The following is a 20537-nucleotide window of genomic DNA, read 5'->3' on the forward strand; positions in this document are numbered from 1 at the left end:
CCTGGACATTCTGGATAATATTTATGAATCAATTATATCAAAGTTGTGTTATTATGAAATGACTCTGCATTTATGCATTTCTAGACAAGGCTCTTAGTAGCTCAGAAAAAGACACAATGAAGAAATGTAGCCTAAAAGGCTATATGTTGACTGAATGGCTGGTAAACTTATTATATGGGCTGGAAGTGGGACTATCATATTTCTTCCTATCTATCTGCTAGAGTTTAAAGATATACCAACATTCTGCAAATATGACAAAAAAACTATATGAGGTACAGGATGTGTTTATAAACAGACCCATAAAGAAAAGAGAGACAGTAAAATATAAAGAAAACTTAGAAGAAGAGAAGAAATAGCCCATTTCATAATAAAAAATTAGTTGTGAGGCGAAACAGTATCAGAGATTGTCAGCAAAGCTAAAAGACTCCAAGTTCATGTAATACACCCGCTACATAAACAACATACTGAATAATAGCATATACTGACAAAGTAATTGGTGTTTGTTAGCTGCCATTCTCCAACTACTTGCTGTCTTAACAGATTGCTGACTGAGTTCAAAGAGTCAATGATTCTTCAGACCATAAAGCGGAATCAATGCAACAGGCCTGGGGCCAGGGCCAAACTTTTAACTCAGTGTTTGCATACAACCACCTGCAAAGCTCAGTTCACTCAGAGTTTTAAAAACCTGTGGGCTGATACATTACTGCTAATTTTAAGCCACCTCCTAAAGCAATTTCAAAAACTTTGCAGGAGAAAATCTCTGCTTCAGCCTCCCTAAGTGTGAATCTGTGGAGAATTATTGGTTGGGGACCACCAGGCACCAGTGGTGTGTAGAAGGCTGTGGGATGGACAGTAATTCTTTGGAGTGGGAAGAAGACAGGCTGAGAAAATTCTCAATCAGAACCATCTATGATGGACCAAAAATGAGAGTAATTTAAATAGATTAGTTTTAGTTTAACCCAGTCTAACTGCATATAAAGATCACAAGCTTACCAACTGCACTAATATGCTCTTCAGGTTGGCAAAGCAGCAAGTTTTGGACTTTAAAGCCCAAAGTCAGAAACAAGAAAGGCAAGACAGGTCAGGACTTCCAGCCTGTCAACCATAACATACAGTGTGAACATACAATGAGTAATTGAGAATTCATTATATTAATGGGCTGTGATTCTTCCTGTCTTGCATACATTAGAAATTTTCTTTAAACCTGCATGTTTCAATTTGAAACTCAGCAAGTGAGTCCAGTACCCAGCCAGCCACAGTATGTTCACAAAGAAAGTAAGCTTTTTCACCATACAGGAAAAACCTTTACTGGGAAAATATACATTAGTTTTCCAAGTGAGAAAAACTGTAACTATAAGCACTTACATGTTTAATAAAGCCCACTTAATTTCCTTTCTGTATTAGGGCAAAGACAACACACGTCATAATGTTCAATACCATTTAATGAAAAAATTGCTCCTGTGCTAACCTGAGTACTACTGTTTATTTCTACCTTTATTTTCTCATTCAGATTAAAAGCTTTAATAAATCCAAACAATTTCTTCAGTCTTTATTCCATAAAATCTTTCAAAAAGAAGAACCCAAAGTCTGAGGTCATTTTCATTACAAATATGCTATCAATATTTGCAAAGATACAAAAGCACACAAATCACATTTTTGCTAAATGAGTTGCTTTAAAAATGACAAGAAAATGTTTCAGAAAAACATTTTAAGTTTTATAGGACAACATTTAGTTTGCATTTCTTAGTTTCATAGGTCACAAAGTCCATTTTGAGTTTTTAGAATTTTCTTTCTGCTTTGATATTTACACCAAAATTTTAGCCTGTATGTTCCTGAAAGACTCTACATTGCATATATCAAGAAAATGAAACATGAACAACTGATAAGAAACATATTAAGCTGCTTGTACAGAACTTTACATTTTTGCTTTCCTCTGCCCCAAACATCTGTCAACCTGAAATGTAAAGAGTTTCTTGGTTAAAAATCAAGTGCTACAGATACTCAGCTAACAACTGAAAGAACTCCCACTTTGACTCCGATCTGATCTTTCCAAACAATCTTTACCAAAGACTCTGTTTCTCAAAATTAGCCTAGTTATTTTCATTAATGAGAAAAAGAAGCTTTTTAAAAAAGTGTAAGACCACATAGACTTCAAAATATTTTCTATCTGCATAGAAACAATGTTGGTTTTGATTAACTTGGAAATACAGGTGTATGTAAGTGGAGACTGTGAAGTATTCAAACAAACATATTTGCTTCATTTTAATGACCATACAGTATCAATGCACAGAGCATTACCCAAGCACCTGGTAGATAATAATGTCGTGTCTCCCTTACACACTGTATTTCTAGTACTATTAAGGACTGATCCATTATTTGTGCTTTGCTGTTCTATGACAGTTAATCTAGTGTCCTGCTTGATAATGCACCAAGGAACTCTCTTCTTGGGGTGGCTGGTGCCTACACTCCTATCAGTTAGGAGCTACCTAACTATGAATGAACATTTTATTGGTTGAAATGTTAATTAGTCCTATCACTTAAGAGCCATAAGAGTGGGCCGCTTAAACCAGACATAAGAGCAATTGTATGAGGACCCTGATGGTGGACTTAACTGGGATAGTCAAACCTTGTTCCTTTGCTAGATGTCGGCAGAAGTGGCTGGATGGTTTGGGTGTTCACTTCTTAGCTCTCCCTTCTGTACAGCCTAGCATATTCATATGAAATTAAAACAACAGTGGTTTAGATTGGTAAACTGGCCAGGGACCTGGGTGATAAAAAAATGAAACACATTCCTTTCAGCCTTTTCTGAGGTAGGACAGTACCAAAGGAAATGGTAAAAATACTGGATTCTAAAGTGACTGGATAGATTCATGGAATAAAAACACACCTGGGCATATAAAATACAAATTCTCAGGTTCAGAAAATGCATTAATCCTATGAAATGTATGGGTGCTAGGTGCTAAACATTTCAAACCAGACACACTGAAACAATTACTTGTGAGTTTTCCTTTTTTTCCCCTTTTTGGCTTTCCACCACCTTAACAGCAGCAGTTTTATGCAGTTTTGACACCAATTCCAGTAGAGCGAGGCTTTTATTTGCTGTCTTCCTTCCCCTCCTCTGATTTAATCCATACTTTCTTTTCATGAAGTTTCATACTATATATAAATATGACCTTCATATTATATGAAAATGTTATGTTAGAGCAAAATCTAACATAACTTCAGCTGTCGCTATACATAATAGATAATGTTATGAGGATTTAGTAAGAAGATAGGACAGGTTGCAGTGATCAGGCACAGGGCTCGGTCAAACATACTGACCAGCCTCATTTCATGTGTAACCAACTCCTTTTATACCCCTTTCTGTTTATTCTTCCTTTGTCCCCAGTGATTCCCTTCCCCTGCACATTGCCTCACCAGTTTACCTAATTCCACCAATTCCCCATCCAAATATCCAGGACCCCCAGGTCTTCCTGTCTAGTATGCATTAGAAATTTTCTTCAAACCTGCATGTTTCAATCTGAAATTTAGCAAGTGAGTCCAGTATCCAACCAGCCACAGTATGCTTATGAAGAAAGCAAGCTTTTTCAGAATAAAGGAAAAACCTTATCAGTTGTGAAGTCCAGGTTGGCCCCTCTTTGAAGTGATGCCTGCAGCTTCATGATAACCCATCAATTAGTGTGACTGACCTGGCTGGTTTCTTGTCTTAGTCTGTCATTCTTGTCATTATTGTTTCTCTGTGAGGTCTGTGTCTCTGTATGTTTTGTTTATTGCCTCCCTTTTCCTTAGCATCCCATTTGACAAGGTCCTTGATCAGATAATCTTAGGGGAGCAGACACTCTCTTTTCCCATACCCTAACAGGTAACTTGTATGATTGCTCTGTGTAATATAGCAACACAGAATGATTTTTTAATACTTTTAAACTTTGCATGTCTGAATCCCTCAAACAAAAAACAACCCCTGGTTTTCAACCTCCTTCATTTAATCAGACAATGACACACGACGCCACCCCCCCCCCCCCATGAGAAAATATGTATTATAATGCAAATGGAAACATTTGCTTAACTACATACATTAAACTGTTCACTTAAACTATTTATTCCAATGTTTATTAGATTAATTCAACATTCTTGCTGCATTAGATTTCCCAAATCTGCCCTGGGAAGAAAGCTGTACAAAGTATGTAGCACTTAGTTTAAAGTGCCATTTATTATATACACTAGCTTTTACCCTAGAATCTCACAGTTTTTCTTTACACTTGACCATTTCAATGCACAACAGCCCACCAAAGAATTCCACCTTACATACAAACTCGGAAAACAAGTCTCTTCTCTTGGATGAGTCCAAGGCATAATGGTTCTTTTCCCCTTTACTATCCCTTGGACTTTGAATCTACTCCCTGGACCTGGATGGTTGCACCATCCCTTCTCATGGACCGCTGCTGCACCCAGACTTGCAGAAATCGTTGGTAACGAGGGGCCTGGCCTCATGCTCCAGTAAACAGTGGCGAAGGAAACCCTTCTCGCTCCACCGCAGCCTGTCTGCAGCAAGCCCTGCAGCTACTTCGGAGCCTTAAATAAGCAAAGCAAAAAGCATCTAGTTGGCCATGCCAGTGCTGAGAGGACGTTATCTTTTGAGCAGGAGCTGAAGGCAAACAGTGAAAAATACAAGCAAAACCAACATTCTCCTCAAACAGAAATGGTTTCATATTTTGTATATTAAGAAATATATAAATATATGCCTAACCATATACACATGGTTTTAACAACATCCTCAGCGGTATCTGTGATATTACTTCAGTAAGATATATTAGGGAAGTAAATATGTATTTTACACATTTAGCCTCTTTATTTTAAAACATTTTAAAATGTCTTGTCTACAAAACAAAATTAAAAAATAGGGACCATCCAAATGATTTCAGATTAAAATGACATGATTTATAATTTGAATCATGGGAACAGCAGCTACAAGTTCTTTAATGATCTAGTCTCCACAGAGACAGGGAAAAAACCTGACCATGTGTGAAACAAAGTAAGAAATTTTATGTACTAATTTAATCTTTCTGAGAAAATTATAATAAGCCATGAACTTCCAGCTTCTATATAGGAGAAATAACTATGACAGCTAAGACAGTGGCTAGGTAAATAATTATTGACACAACTTCTACTTTTTTATATTCAATTAAACGCAACACAAACTAAACAAACAAAAACATTACCTTTTTTAAAAAATTATTATTCTGAAATAAATGCATTGTAGTCTTTCAGTGGTGCAAAAATAGCTAGAAAAAGGCATTTCACAGAACGAAATGCATGCTGAGCTTACCAGAAGACGATTACCACCTAGTGTCTAATGTTAGTATTAGCAACGTGGTAGGAGCGAGGGAAAGACTTGCACAGCAAAGTAACTCAAACTAGAAAATCACTTCTGGATTTGCTAGAAGACTACATAGCTACTGTCCCACAATTAATTAGCAGTTCAAAAGAGTAACATAAAGTATACGTCAAAACTGGCCCAACCCTAAGAAATTAAAGAAATACTAGGGCCTTTCAGAATGAAAGTGCACAGGTCAGCATTTGGAACAATTCTGTATTGAAAGTAAGTTCCTGGCACTAACATATCCTCTTCCTACGTACTGAGGTGCATATGGACACTGTCAGACTGACAGGCAAGAATTCAGGTTGGTTACTTAGCAAGAGTATATATAGAGCAAACAGAAAACACCAGTCCATAATGTCAGAGCTTATTCTTGCTCAGTTCGTGATCACCCACTGCTTCTCACTGGATTTGAGTAAAAAAAATGAAGACTTTACTTTCAGGAGACACTGGCTCTACTGAATGTTACCTTCCATTTACCAGTGAAACAGTAGGTTGCTAATGTCATTTATAGATTTCAGAACTGCCAGTGCTGAAGAAAGCATGCTGTTTAAATACCTACAAGGCAGAAGTATTTAATCTTAAACAGCTGAGATACTGAGAAAAGTATCACACATGCAAAAAGTGTGGAAGGAAGAATCCTGTCCCGAACAGCACTAATACAGAGAACTGCTGAAAGACGCTGGCTGAGCATGTAAAAACATAACCTGTACCACTAAAAGCTGAAGAAAAACCAAATAGGAAACTAGATAGTGGCTTAATGTTTTGCTTAGTATACATTTCAGTGCTGAAGGAAGGCGGCCATCCAAAATGCAAACAACAGAAATATTGCCTGGGTGTCCTAGTAAGACAATCACGGTGAAGATAACACTTCAATATGCCTTTGTAAATTTCTGTGTAAGATTTAATTAAAATAATGCCCTTCCAATAACACATAATACCTTTATATATCCTAAGAAAAGGCAAGAGATAACTGCTAATTTTAAAGTTGCATTTTAAATACGTGACTCAGTGAAATCCTGAACTGGATATATCATTATATCACTTGCCCTGTTTTCCAAATACAGAATATTCTCTCAGAAAAAGCAGTAAAGGCCAATACAGTTTAAAGAATCTAAAGGAAAATATTGGGATTTAAAATGCTGACAAGTCACAGTTCAACTTACGCCAAATTAAAAAATTATTTTCTCCGTTGATGTTTGCCTTTATGCATAAACACTAAGACCATTGGTCAACCGTTTTAAATATTTTCTCCTTATTCAAGGCAAAGCTGAAAAGACAATAAATTACTGAGTGAAATATTGAACTAAAAACTCCCCACATATAAAAATAAGTAAATGCTTTGGTTTGGGCATATTTTTTTATGCATATTGTTATATTTACCTACATATTTTGCTTGAAAAGGCATGGTATTACTTCTGTAATCCTGCTGTTGACATACAGAAATCCTGCATGTTCACATACACTAGGTCCAAAAAATTAGTATGTATTATCCTCTCAGTTAAAGTGAAATGTTAAAGCAAAATGATTTGTTCATAACCACCATGGTGGGTCATAGAAAAAACTGTTCTAAGAGTTCTTGAAGTTATTTACAAACTATGCACTGCTTTACTGTACACGCACACAACAACCCAATGAAGTGACCATATGAAGAACAGGAATGAGTGACAGCAGGGGACCAGAGAGACTACTGAAGATCAAAATAATATTTTTGGAACACTGAATACAATTTTTTTTTCATTGCTTATCAGCCATTGTATCAGTAGCATTTCCTGCACATTTGTAACATTTTAAATTCCTATGTCACGGCACAAAAACCCAGCCAGTGCTGGGAACCGTACAAGTGCAAACCAAAAAGCCATTCCCATTCCCAGTAGAAGCAAGCATTACTTGCTCAACAGAAAAGCAAAGGGACTGCAAATAGTTCTTGTGTAGATGTTAAGAAGAGATTCACTTAAATGAGAATATTGCACGTTGTCACAAAAGACAATGGTGATATGGCAGTAGAAACTAACGTTTTTCTTTTCCTTGTTTGTGTAGATGACAAGTTTTGATCAACCTAATAGCAAAAAAGTGTTTTACACCAGAGTTAAAAAACTATTTTAGGAGAGGATTTCGACAGCTGTTTAGCAGACTGATTCTGTAAGTGTTATAGTCCACTGAATCTTGAATTGCTACTGCAGACAGTTTTCATTACACTGTTTTCTTTTGACATTAAATTTCCAACCCATTACACTTCAAAAGCACACAACAGCCTTCTCCTGAATTGAGAAACAGAGCTTACTGATATAACTGTAAAAGGAAAGAAAAAGTTAAATATTACAAAATACTGTAACTACTAAGCGATTGTTTACAGGGTATTTTGCAAAAAGCTAATAATCGTATGTTTTCTGTTGTTAACATAGTTAACAAGGCAACTTCTTACAGATCTGACTCATACAGGCCTTTTATATATTTGCAAAATCAATAAATGTTTGATATTTTCCATAACATGGGTTTACAGAACCTCAAAACAGTCTAAAGAAGGTAATTATATTTGGAAAACTGGACCATTTCAGGAAATGGTTTAAAAAAAATCTAAATTATCTGCCTTCATCACCAGCTGTGATGGAATAATTTCTCATGTAGTACAGATAGAATACCATCAAATGCTGCTCTGTCAAAACAGGAATGGGTAGTATGCAATACAGTCATCTCAGTTCCTCAAAAACTTCAAACATGCTTTTTATTATGCTGGGCCTAGCCCTTGCACATCCTCATGTTCACAGGAAACACATTAAAGAGCCTCAAAAAAACCTAACAAACATAGTTGTGAAGCTGCTAATAGTATAGCAGCTTGTTAGCCACACTCAGGTGTCTTAAATGGTAGCCAAAATTTTAGAGAGTAGAAAAAGTATCTTGTTTTACTCAAGAATTAAAAATGGTCTCATCTGTAAAAAGCCCATTTTATGTCAACAGCTTCTATTCTGTTCAAGCTTCTGCAGTACAGACAGTGATTTAATACCTTACCCAATTCAATGGGAAACAAGGATATCCAGGATTTTGCAAAATCCAGTGCTACTGCCTCAAGTATAAGCAATGATAGCACCTACAGTAAGTTCATTACAATTTAAATCTCAACATAGATAATGGGCTGCTGACACATGCTAAAATAAGACTAGCTCTCTCTTGATCTCAAGAAAGTGAGTGTAATCTGTCTGGGTATAAAGAAAGAATCATAGAGTAAATTTACGTAAAACTTTTCAACTTGTTTTGAAATAAAAATTAAGGTACCAAAGTATACAGCAATTACCTTTGGTATATCCCCATTTAATGAAAATCAACCTTTTAAATGGCAATCTTTAAGAAGAAAGATTGAGTCACACAACACAAAATTTGAGCTATTTTCTCTCATGAATAAGGAGACAGTTAAATATAGAGACTGAAGAGCCAGTAAAGCTAATTGAAACGAAACCTAACACTATAACCTAGCACTATAACCTTAACTGTATAATTACGCATAATTCAGGAAAGAGTTAAACTACCTTGATGGCACAATATGAAAACTCTTTTAAGGCTATCTTTCAGCAACAAGTGGTAAGACAGACCATAAATATCTTGTATCTGCTCTGACCTCTTATGCCTCTTCGTCTTATTTTGGTTTCTTCTATACCTTTCACTGGATGCCTAGATTTTGCTGCTTAATGTCTTCAGCATTGAAATCTCCTATTTTTCTGTAGAAACGCTCTAGATTTCTCTTCTGGTTTTGCCTCTTAGCCCTGGTATCCATGGGTGAAAGAGTATTTCATGCCTAGATTTTTTTCTGACAGCTACTAATAAAAATAATACTTTCCTAAAAACACCGGCATACTTTCAGCATGATCAGTTCTAAAGATCTTATCAGTCGCAGCTCACACCTAAATATTCTTTAAAGATCACAATGATTTATTCTGGTTAACTAATTCTGAGCAGATCTACCTGGCAGTATGTGGTCCCTCTGTTGGCCACCCTTCCAAATGGCCCCACACATCTGCACCGGAGATGCATGTACTCCAAATACGATAGAGAAGAGCTGTGCTTCTGAAGTATCAAGCTAAGAGTCTATAAATGGCTACAAAGAAAGTTCAAATGGGACTGTGAAATTTCAGAAAGCAGCAGGCAGAAGCTGGCTACTATTGTTTCTAATCAGAGGACTGCTAAGTGCCTATAATTGCTGCCAGCTGCTCAGCAGAGGTCAAAAAGGCAACCTGAATGTTAGGAATTATTAAGACAGAAATATAGAACAAAATAAAAGAAGTTGTTTTGCCACTGGTCTTGTATATAGCACCCACCACAAAAGGATGTTCAAAGGTACAGAATGACTTGCATACAAAAAATAACTACATAGCAGCCACCAGTCTGTTTCCCCAGATCCTCCGTTCTGCCTTAATGGAAGATGTGCATGATGTTTGCATTTTTCAGATATCATCAACATCCCTTGATCACCATGACCTTTCAAAGATGATAGAGTGGCCTCACAATGACATCGACCAGCTCCCTCATCATCCATTGGTCCATCCCATCTGGTCCCATAGATTTCTGTATGTCCTGTACACTTCAGTGCTTTTTCAGTCTATCTTTTACTGCAGGTAATGCTCCATTTCCTCAGGCTGTGCTACTAAGTGAAGGGACTTAGGAAGCTTGGGACCAAATGAAAATAAAAAACAAAAGAAAAACCGTGCAAAGAAGGTATTGAGGCCTTTTCCATATCCTTTGTCACTAGGTCCCTTGCCCCCCTGAGCAGTGGGCCCACAGTTTCCTTGTTTTTCCTTCTGCTGACTGTGCACTTACAGATGTTCCTCTTGTTACCCTTCATATCCCTCACTAGTTTCAGCTCCAGCAGAACTTTGGCTCTCCTAATTTGATCCCTGTATATAAGACTAATCATACCCTGTGCCCTGAGTATCTGCTTTTGGTCGATGTCCAGTACAGGATCTTGGGTGAGATGGAGCTTTCTTTATGACCCAGTACAATAATTGTTAAGATTTTATGCTGTTGGACACTCCAGAGAGTTCATACACACACTTGTCCCCCAGGAACTAATGAAGTAAGCTGCTTGCAACTCAGACCCATTAGTCAGAAAGGAAATGCCCACCAAAACATTTTAAAAGGATCCACATTAAAAAATGCAGTTTTCTTCTTACCCATTTAATTAGGGAGTTTCCCCAAATGGTAATATAAACTAGGACTATATGAAATATAATTTTCGGGCAGAACCTCTCTGAGCAGTGAAATTCCTCTCCCTTCCTCCACAAGGGCTGATGCCAGCTGGGAAAAGGGGAAGTCTCTGTCAGAACAAGAGAGCGAGCAAAGGGTAAAAAAATGAAAGTCTAGAGCTTAATATAGCTATTAGGAAGATAATTCTATTCCTTCTTGGTGGAAAAATTCAGATACAAAGAAAAAAAATATTTAAGGACTTTTTCAGAAGCTATCTCCATTACAATGTATTGTCACACCCAAACAAGACTCAATGTATTCAACTGAGGCTGAGAGTCCCGATGGCAATTTTGAAATTTGTGTAGCCCAGAAGAAAAGGCTTGCTCCTGATATAATTCTTAACACTTGTATCTATATTGATTGCAAAATCACAACTCTGAGCAACAGCATTACCTTTTTTCTGGTGTTCAGGAAGAAAAATTGGTACTATAGATCCACACAAGGAGAATCTTCACCCTTTCCATCAAAATGATGTCTTCTTTTTCTGCCTAGCCTTTCTTTCTTGCCCCCTTGCACATGATTACAACATTTTTTCAACTTTTTTTGTTCATTTCTTGATTTCTGTCTGAGTCAGACATATGCATTAAAAAGTTGCTGCAGAACAGAGGCTATTCTGCCAGACTGAAAATGTTTCAGTAGGTCATATTTGCACTACAGGCCACTTGAACCATGTCCCTCTAAAGAAATCTGTGTAGGTTTTGGGGGGAATAAGGAAGGGATTTGATTGGAATCTGACTAGATGAGCAGGGTTTATAGAACAGCACACTTTAGTTAATAATTCTCTTTAAATTTCAAAGGCAAATTAAGAAATTTCCTGCTATTCCATTTGAACAAAAAAGCGACATCTGGGTTTATGAGACAAAGAAAGTCTGAGATCATATATGACAGAAATGAAACAGGCTTTAAAAACCTCAGAGGCCTTTATAAACAGAGAAACTTTAAAATTCAGAAAGAGCTCTGAAACCTGATTTTTTTGTACATACGACAAAAATTAGAAGCACATAGGGAAATGTAAAGAAACATTCATCATAATACTGTTAAGATTCACCAAAGGACTTTTAGAAATAAAACTACACAGGAAGTTACTTCAAAACTGCTTACATTTCTACTGAAAACACACACAAACAGTAATTTTGGTTTCGTATTCGCTTAGCTTAGATGCCTTTCATTTATAAATTACAATAGTGGCAGAACTCTACCTTAGGGAAAAAAACACAAAAGCCACCTTTTTCGGAAATGTGCATATATGTAAATATACAGCTTTCTACTGCCTTACAGATGCCCATGTTTGTCTATATCTATCTGCAGTCCTACATCATTTTTGGAGACAAGAATCATGCATGTCCTGTCCTTGTACAGTGCCCACAGTTACAGGGGTTTGGTCCACTAATGACAGTAATATTGACAATGAATGAAACAATGAATGCAATATGCTTGATTTTTCCTATTTGAGGAATGTAAGGAATGAGCTGGAGGTGACTTGTGCTGGTGACGATGCAAGTTAAATACAGGTAAGTATGAGAAGTGCAACTGGTACGCAAATGGACAGTCAAAATGTCCTCTTTTAAAAGGAGATCCAGAACAGTACTAAAAATCCAGTGGCAGCCTTTCAAAGACTTTTTTTCTGCCTGTTAGCTCATCTGAAATCCTCAGCAAAGGACGAGGGAAACTAAGAAATATTGGTACAGATACCTGGTGAGCATCCATGCCATTTTTATTAACAGTAACAAAAGCAATGGCGTACCAGCTGGTATTTCAGACTGTACACTGCTTCAGGTTTAGAATCTCAGATAAACTGCCAAAGACAGCAAACATGGTCTGGCAATACTGTGGTAAGGCTGATAATACACAAGTAAATAGATCTAAATTTTGAGACTGATCAAAGAGAGCACATTCAGCAGTTTCTAAGGTAATATATTTATTTGTATCTTTAATTAGATCTTTCTTAAATAGTTTTCACTGTTATTTTCCAGCATGTCTAAATGTTTATGTAAGGATTTTACATATTAAAAATAAATTTATGCAATTATCTCCTCCTGAGGGAGACACTTCAATATACAAGGAAAATTTAGTTCTTCCTTAGGGGAAAAAAAGAGTCTAGTTTATTTCCAAGATTGTGACAGTTTGGATAAATACACTCCAAATAAAGTATTGGTTAAAAATAGTAACAAAGGAGAAGAGTGAATGAAGTTCCACAGGGATCTGGGTAAGAACTTAGGCTGTTTAGTACACATTCATAAACGACCTGGAAAAGGGGGGTGAACATTAAGGTAATGATGCTTACTCATGCTAGGAAGTTATTAAAGTAGTAATGCTAAGAGCTGACTCTGCAGAATTTCAGAAGGTTCAGAAGGTGAAGGCCACTCCAGGACTGAGTGGCTGGAAAATAAAATGCCTCTACAACTTATTAAGAAGGGAAAACAAATGAAGTTTACAAACAAGCATCTAGCATTTTATTATAACATATCTTACCGCGTGACTGTTCAGAGACAGTGAGTTTTACTGAAGCATTTGTTAGAAAGCAAACATGCTCTTTTTGCTAGTTAAATGACAGTTAAATGGCATAAGCCATTCAGAACCCATTTTTTTTTTTACAATGTAATTAAGATTACATCTTACTGAAATCTTATGAGGCCAGCTCCTAAAAGATACAGGCAAGAAGCTGCATTATCAACCTTTATGAAGCTAAACCAGTAAACTAGATGTTTTAATCTCCCTGCTACGGATCTGTGTAATTCCTGCTCACTCTAGGGGCAATTAGGCTCACTCGAAGGGAACTGTAAAATTTTTATCTTTTCAGCTACTGATAATAGCTGGTGGCAGGTTATTGAGGAGAAATAGCAGGATATAAAAATGGCATGTATTGATGGCAGCTCACTCATCAAGATGCCAACATATCTATGTGCAGCTTACTATGACACCCACATTAAAAGAAATTAGGAACAGGCTAAAAAAGGACCAGCCTACACCCAGACTGTTTGATGTCATAGTTCCAAGTCAACGTCCTTTGACAAATTCCCTATATTCTGAAAATTAAAAGAGTTTGTTACCACCTTTTTTTCTCCTTGCTTAAACCTGCGGTCAATCCATAAACCAGCTTTCTTTCCTATGTCTAACAGCTAATTTGCCTCAAGTCTTTCCTAAGGTCCTTGCTGATTCTTTTTGAAAACGTAAGTCCAAAAGTCAATGTATTCACAGGTTTCTGATTCCTCTGAAGAACTAGCATATATATTAGTGAGGTGAGCTCTCCCTTTATGAAAACCAGATATATTCCTTCCTATTTTTCAGAGTCTTTCAAAAAAGATGGACCTACCAGTGTTTAGCTCCCAAGGTATTCCATAAAGCACTTTTTTTAAAGAATTATACTACACTTGTGACCTTCCATTCCTCTGTCACCATGGCTGATTTAAATGATAAGTTACATACTACAGTATTTGAATGTCTTTGGAACCCTTACACAAGTATTATCTGGCTCAGGGAATTTAATTCTATTCAATTTTGTTTCAAACAAGCTTCCTACTGACACTTCAGCTTGACAGGTTTTTCAGACTTACCCTCTTTTGTGTTTTAAAGACTATACTGAGTTTTTAGGATATTACAAGTTTCTCTTCAAAATATTTTTGTACTGCATTACTTCAAGTTTCCAAAGATTTCCTCATTTGGGCATGATTTCCATTTTCTGAAGGATGCCCTAATAGCTTCCTTCAGCTGTCTTTTTTAACCATGTAAGTGTTTTTCCTGTTCTTTTAGACTCTCGGTACTTCCTCATTAAAATAGGAATAATAATTATGTGCTTATGTTGCAAGGTTGTTTACGGAGATGTATTTATGAGGCTCCATACTTAATCCTGAAGTAATGAAGTCTATAAAAAGATCATGACAGTATTACCTGAAGTCAGAATATCTCTGAATTTCAGACAATTCCTAAGACTAAGATTTGGGGGAAAATACTTAAAATCAGTTAGATTTATTTTCAATATAAAGTAGAGACATCACCTCCTTCAGTTTTACTTGTAGCTTCTGTGAACTCAAAATGCTCCATATGTATTTTGTTCTCCAGTTCAAAACCCGTTTTTATCAACAAGTATTTATGAATATTCAACATATCATTGCTAGTTCTAAATATCACATTGTAAATGTGTAAAATATGTTACATAGTTTCTAGATCCCTTTTATCAAAAGCTGACAACAGCATGGGGAACTAAACAGACCAGCTGATTCACTACATTTTGTTATCCTGGTATCCACATGCTCACCCTTACCAACATGTTAAACATACCTGCATGGGGGCTCCTTGCCCCTGAGGGGTGAGCTACCCTGCATTGATCAAAAAGCAGTATCCCACCTACAGCCAATATCTTGGAGCAGATGCAGATTCGTAGTTTAACACCAAGTAAAGAGCATATTCTTCAAGACTGTACTGTTTTTTTGTCTATTTATCTGCCAGTTCCACTGTCTCCCTCTAACTCCCTCTTGTCCAATTTCAACCAAATTTGATTATGGTGATGTGAAAATAGCACCTGGGTACAGGATAGAAACCTTATTAGCATCCTTTCTGAAGAAAAGAAAACAGTAAGGAACGGAAAAGAACAGAGGGAAGGGAAGGCAAAAGGCAAGGCAAGGCGAAAGGCAAGGAAAAAGGAAAAAAGCAGGGAGGGCTCAGCCCTTATCCATTCTGTGGAAGTACTCACACATCTCTGAACTCTGGAGATGCTGCCTTCTGTTGAGTCACATATACATACAGGTTTCAGGCAGCAGATGAGACTGCTTTGAGTAACATTTATGGGAAGGAATACAGGACACCACTGTTGGCTTACTACAGAATGTATAGGGAGGAGATGAGAATATTGTCAGCAGGCTTAAGGGACATAACATAGTCCTGAAAATGTTGTGTATGCAGCTGCTGATGGGAAGACAATGTGGCATTTTTAACAGCAACGACAACAAAATAGAGTTCTCACAACTTCTATTAAACTTGTGGAACTCATTGCCAAAGCATATTATGGATGTTGAAATGGGCACAGACACGAAACTCAAGAGACACAGAAGAATGGTCCTTTGAGAGTTACTACAATGACAAAACCACATCGAGTTTAGAAACTTCCTGCAGGTAAAAATAGTTGAAAGCTGAGACACTGTTCATGGAGAGTACCACACTACTTCTATATGCAGATGCCTAAGGAAAATTAAGAGAAGGGAAATCCTGGAGACAGGATTCTGCATTAGAGGAGAGCCATTGGACTGATTTGCTGTGTCTGTTCTTAAGTGGTGGAAAACTTAAGCAAGGGTATTGAGGATATTGGGGATGGGAAGGGGAGCTGAAATTATTTTAGTAAGTAAATGCAGGTGATGTAGAGAACAAATAAATAAGCAGCAAAACTTTATTTGTTTTATTGCCAAAGAAAAAATAATTAAAAGCAACTAATGATAGATTAATAAAATTAAAAGCATTGGGAACTGCATTGAGATGATGCTGGGATAGCGATACCATTTGAATATTACAACATCATAATGATGCCAAGAAAGGTATCATAATAATTCAAGCATTATGATGCAATTATATCTTTGGGGTGGGGGTCGGGTGGGGTTTGGGTTTTCTGTAAGTAATTCTTCACAGTCATTAACCCCCACTCGCAGTGAACCTGCTTGCACTGAAAGGCCATGATCTCCCCTGGCATATTCCACCAAACACGGAGGAGGGTATAGCACCAACTGGTGTTCTATTCCAGCACTGTGCTGGTGAAGGACAAAAGCACTGTCAGTCGAGGGGCTGGGACAGGGATCCCCTCGGCACCGTGCACGTACTGCCACTGCCACAGCATGAAGGAGGAGTGGAGTCAAGGATATGCAGAGGCAGAAGCAAAGAAGGGTCAGGCAGGGGTAAAATGGCACCAGACCAGGCCAGGTGTCAGCTGTGCAGAGAGAGACATGAAAATATTATAGATGTGACAAAATTATTGATACCTAAATTCATATTTTTAGTCCTCTCTTTCAATACCTCTTAGAACTGCTTTCCTACTACAGTATGGTACGAGTGTATCATCCTTAGCTTCACGCAAGAAGACAAGCTTTGCCTGTAATACACAAGACCTTTTTCTTTCTACTTATTTTATTTACTCCACAGAAAAAGAAAAAAAAAAAAGAAAAAACTTGTACTGAAAAAAAGCATCTCAAAGAACAACATCTGTGCACTCAGCCATTCTGGATAAGCACCTGCATTAACTATATTTGGACAAATACATTAAAAATGGTTTAAAACAAACACACTTTCCTGTCTGAAGTTCATGATGCTTTTCCACTAAAAGAATTTGGAAACAAACATTTTTTGCAATTTCTTATAAGCATGGCTTGTTTAAAAAAGGGTGTACACCACTCTCAAAGTAGGGCAGAGAAATGAGAACAGTCCTGACTGAATAATCGGAATGAAACTTTAATTGGAGTTTCAAGATCCTGTGCACTGAAAAGAGCTCATCATCTCCAAAAGCTGGCAAAGTGCCCCTAGACTCACCAGTCTCTTAGCTTTACAAACCCTACAAAACTGAACAGCCTCATAAGAAAGTTTTAAAATTGGCAATCTTAAGGTTCATGCATAACCACCAAGAAGCAAAGTTACTTTACCTTGTCCTGGTTTCGGCTGGGATGGGGTTAATTTTCTTCCTAGTAGCTGGTATAGTGACGTGTCTTGGATTTACTATAAGAATAATGTCGGTAACACACTGATGTTTGAGTTGTTGCTAAGTAGTGCTTACACTAAATTAAGGACTTTTCAGATTCTCATGCTCTATCAACTGACAAGGCTGGTGGTGCACAAGAAGTTGGGAGGGGGCACAGCTGGGACAGCTGACCCCAGCTGACCAAAGGGATATCCCACACCACATGATATCATGTTCAGCATATAAAGCTGGTGGAAGAAGAAGGAAGGGGGGGATGTTTGGAGTGGTGGTGTTTGTCTTCCCAAGTCACTGTTATGCGTGATGGCGCCCTGCTTTCCTGGGGATGGCTGAGCACCTGACTGTCGATGGGAAGTAGTGAATTAATTCCTTGTTTTGCTTTGCTTGCACACGTGGCTTTTGCTTTGCCTATTAAACTATCTTTATCTCAACACACGAGTTTTCTCACTTTTACGCTTCTTCTCTCCCCCATCCCACTGTGGGGGAATGAGTGAGTGGCTGCGTGGTGCTTAGCTGCTGGCTGGGTTAAACCACGACAACCTAAAGTAACAAAGTTGTGATATTTGGGGAAAATTGTAGAGAGTTTCGAGATACAATGTACAGATATGCACATCTACATACTTCACTTCAAAAGGAGTGATCATTTGTTCTTAAGGTTAACAGAAACTTGAATTACTTTCGAATCTTTTGTCTTTAATTCAGAACTGTTGCCAGGTGTAAGGCAGAAGGATGCAAAACAGGACAGAAGCAGGGGCACACCTTACAATCTGTCGGGAAAAGTCTTTGTGCTATTTTATCCTCCAGAAGCAAGTCAGTCAGTCTGAAGCATCTGGAATCACTCTGAACAAAAACCAGACAAAAGTAACTGTTATGACTCCCATTTAACATTTGAAGGGAAAGTAAGTCGTTTGCCGAGAGCTAGGATGTTAGCTACAGAATTAGATGAAGTCCACCAGACTTCAGCAATTCAAACAATAACACAGAAGGAAAATATACACACATTATCCAGAGAGAAAACTGCAAACTGAAGAAAAAAAAAAAGTCTTTTTTTTTTTTTTTTTGGTGAAAAGAGCTCTGTTTTCCTTATTTCCTAGGAGATTTTTACCATTTATTTTCAAATCAAACAGACTATACAGTGCACATCCTACCTTTTCTGCCATACACTATAAAATCACAATTGTCATTACCTGGACTTTTTTCTTGTCTTATAACGACTGTGTTAGGGAGTACACTTCTTGAGAAGTTTGCAAGGGTCACCCCAATTGGTACAGATGATTAAAACACACCCAAAATAAACAGAAAAAAGATTTCTTAATTGTTTCTGTTAGTTACTTTTTCCATGAAAATAAGATTTTCATAGGGTGTTTTTGTCCTTTTAAAACAGTGGCTTGTGATCTCAGAGCCCTCGTTACAGCAGGTGTTTAAAACACAGAACCCCAGCAGCCGAAGTGCTTTATTTGTGAAGCTGTACATGGAGAGGTACTTCCCAGCCATCATACCAGCATTTTTCAAGCAAAGTATCCAATTCCACTATGTGATCTCATTGTTTCTATTAACTATTTTAAATGCCTGTATGAAGGCATATTTCTCCTATAAATAGAAACGGCTTTATTTTCTAGCTGGTCATGGTAGATTTCAAAGAACGAACAACATGTTACATACAGTAACATTACTGCAATTTCAAACTAAGTAAACTGCATATACAAAAGTATAACAACCAAATAAAAACCTGTATAATTTTAAATCTTATCAGCTGAAGTACTGCAGTCTAATCATCCAAAACATTAAAGGGATGCATAAATAATGGAAATAACATAAATAATTTTTTCTCTGTCTTTTCGGGTAAGTGATCAATCTGCTAAGCCTTTACTTTCAGGTATTAAAAAATCTTGAGAAGTCCATTCAAGTAAGTTCAAATCACTTCATGGCTCATATTTCCAAATAAAGTCCCAAAAATCATTCTTGAGACATAAACCAATCAACGTGTTATCATTTTATCTTGCAATTAGATCAACTGAGTTTGAGTTTGTTTATTTTATCAGAAAGTAATCTACTTACAAATGGACCTTCCCTTGGAGACTAGAAACATTTTGTGTCTTATGAGACAAAGTAAAAGCCAGGAGGGATTCAGCTGCTTAGTTATAGCTGACCGGTGCCGTTTCAGTTTCCCTAGAGTATTTATCTGACATGTCTCAGTGAGGCTGACAGAAACGACACGGGACACTTCTGGACTGGCAGCAGGAACCCAGACAAGATATTCTATAGTGCCTGCAATGGTACTAAACACTTCGGTTTAGGTACTTGAATAGCTCTGTCACTTTGGCAAGCTCCAAATTTGCTGCTCTATCCCATACTCCACACTTTTTATCGGAAGTACTTCGTCTCCCAGATGGTATACTGGGATTCTCAGTTCCCATGGATTCTTTTTGTCGGGCTTTGGCAAAGAAGCCGAAAGCGCACAGAAGCTTTTATGGAACTGTTTGCAAGGTGGCACATCCATTTTATATTCTTTTTTTTTTTTAAAATTACAGAACTGTGTTTGATCTAGCCTTCCTTCCCCTCATCCCCTAGGTACATGCCACACAGAATCCAGCCCTGCACTTAGTTTGCCCACAAAGAGCCCAGTGACTAATTTTCCCATATCCTACCCCAAACTTTTAAGGCCCAACAGGCAATCATCTCTTTGCATCTATATAAGGCTTGAGAGTCACTTTTCCTACGCCCCGGTAAATAACTGCACTCACAGCCTCACCACTCTCCCCGCCCCCCCGCATCTCACAAGGCATTAGCTCAGAGTGTCTCCTGCTCACAAAATACCAATACTCACAACGGGCTAGTGTCTCCCCTAAACCATCCCAATGTACTCACAGGGTCTGGGTGTCCTCCGGAAGGCTGGGGATGAAGTGGATGTCCCTGCAAGTGATTTTGTAGTCGTCCCAGTCGGAACACTCGCAGAAGGCTGAGGGACACCTCTCTGTGCCCTGGCTGCACGGCACCGGCACCAGCACCAGCAGCAACTGGAAGGCTACCGGGAGGCACAGCATCTTCCGCCCCTCGCTTCTCCGGGGGGAAGGGAGGAGGCACCCGCGCTGCCCCGCCGGGAGAAGTCGCTGGGGAAAGGCGGCACCTTGGCTGGGCAACGCCGCCTCCTCCCGAGGCGGGGACAGGAAAGCTCTCGGCAAACCCTGCGCGCCCGCTCCTTCGGGCAGGCTCCCTCTCCTCGCCCCGGCCCCCGCGCCCACCCCGCCGGCCACC

The 20537-nt window shown here is 38.1% G+C and overlaps 1 protein-coding gene across 3 annotated transcripts in view; it reads right to left on the bottom strand.

Annotated features, from left to right (window-relative positions):
- TSHR (thyroid stimulating hormone receptor) overlaps positions 1 to 20326 on the bottom strand; it is a 62533-nt gene extending 42207 nt beyond the window's left edge. For all 3 annotated transcript variants that reach the window (XM_009646635.2, XM_009646634.2, XM_009646633.2), the window contains exon 1: positions 20151 to 20326. In XM_009646635.2, coding sequence (XP_009644930.1) covers positions 20151 to 20326 — 176 coding nt within the window. The remainder of the gene's footprint in view (positions 1 to 20150) is intronic.
- Positions 20327 to 20537: the final 211 nt, after the last annotated feature.

The sequence above is a fragment of the Egretta garzetta genome, unplaced genomic scaffold (genome assembly GCF_000687185.1).
Source record: "Egretta garzetta isolate BGI_Z169 unplaced genomic scaffold, ASM68718v1 scaffold79, whole genome shotgun sequence".
Classification (NCBI taxonomy): domain Eukaryota; kingdom Metazoa; phylum Chordata; class Aves; order Pelecaniformes; family Ardeidae; genus Egretta; species Egretta garzetta.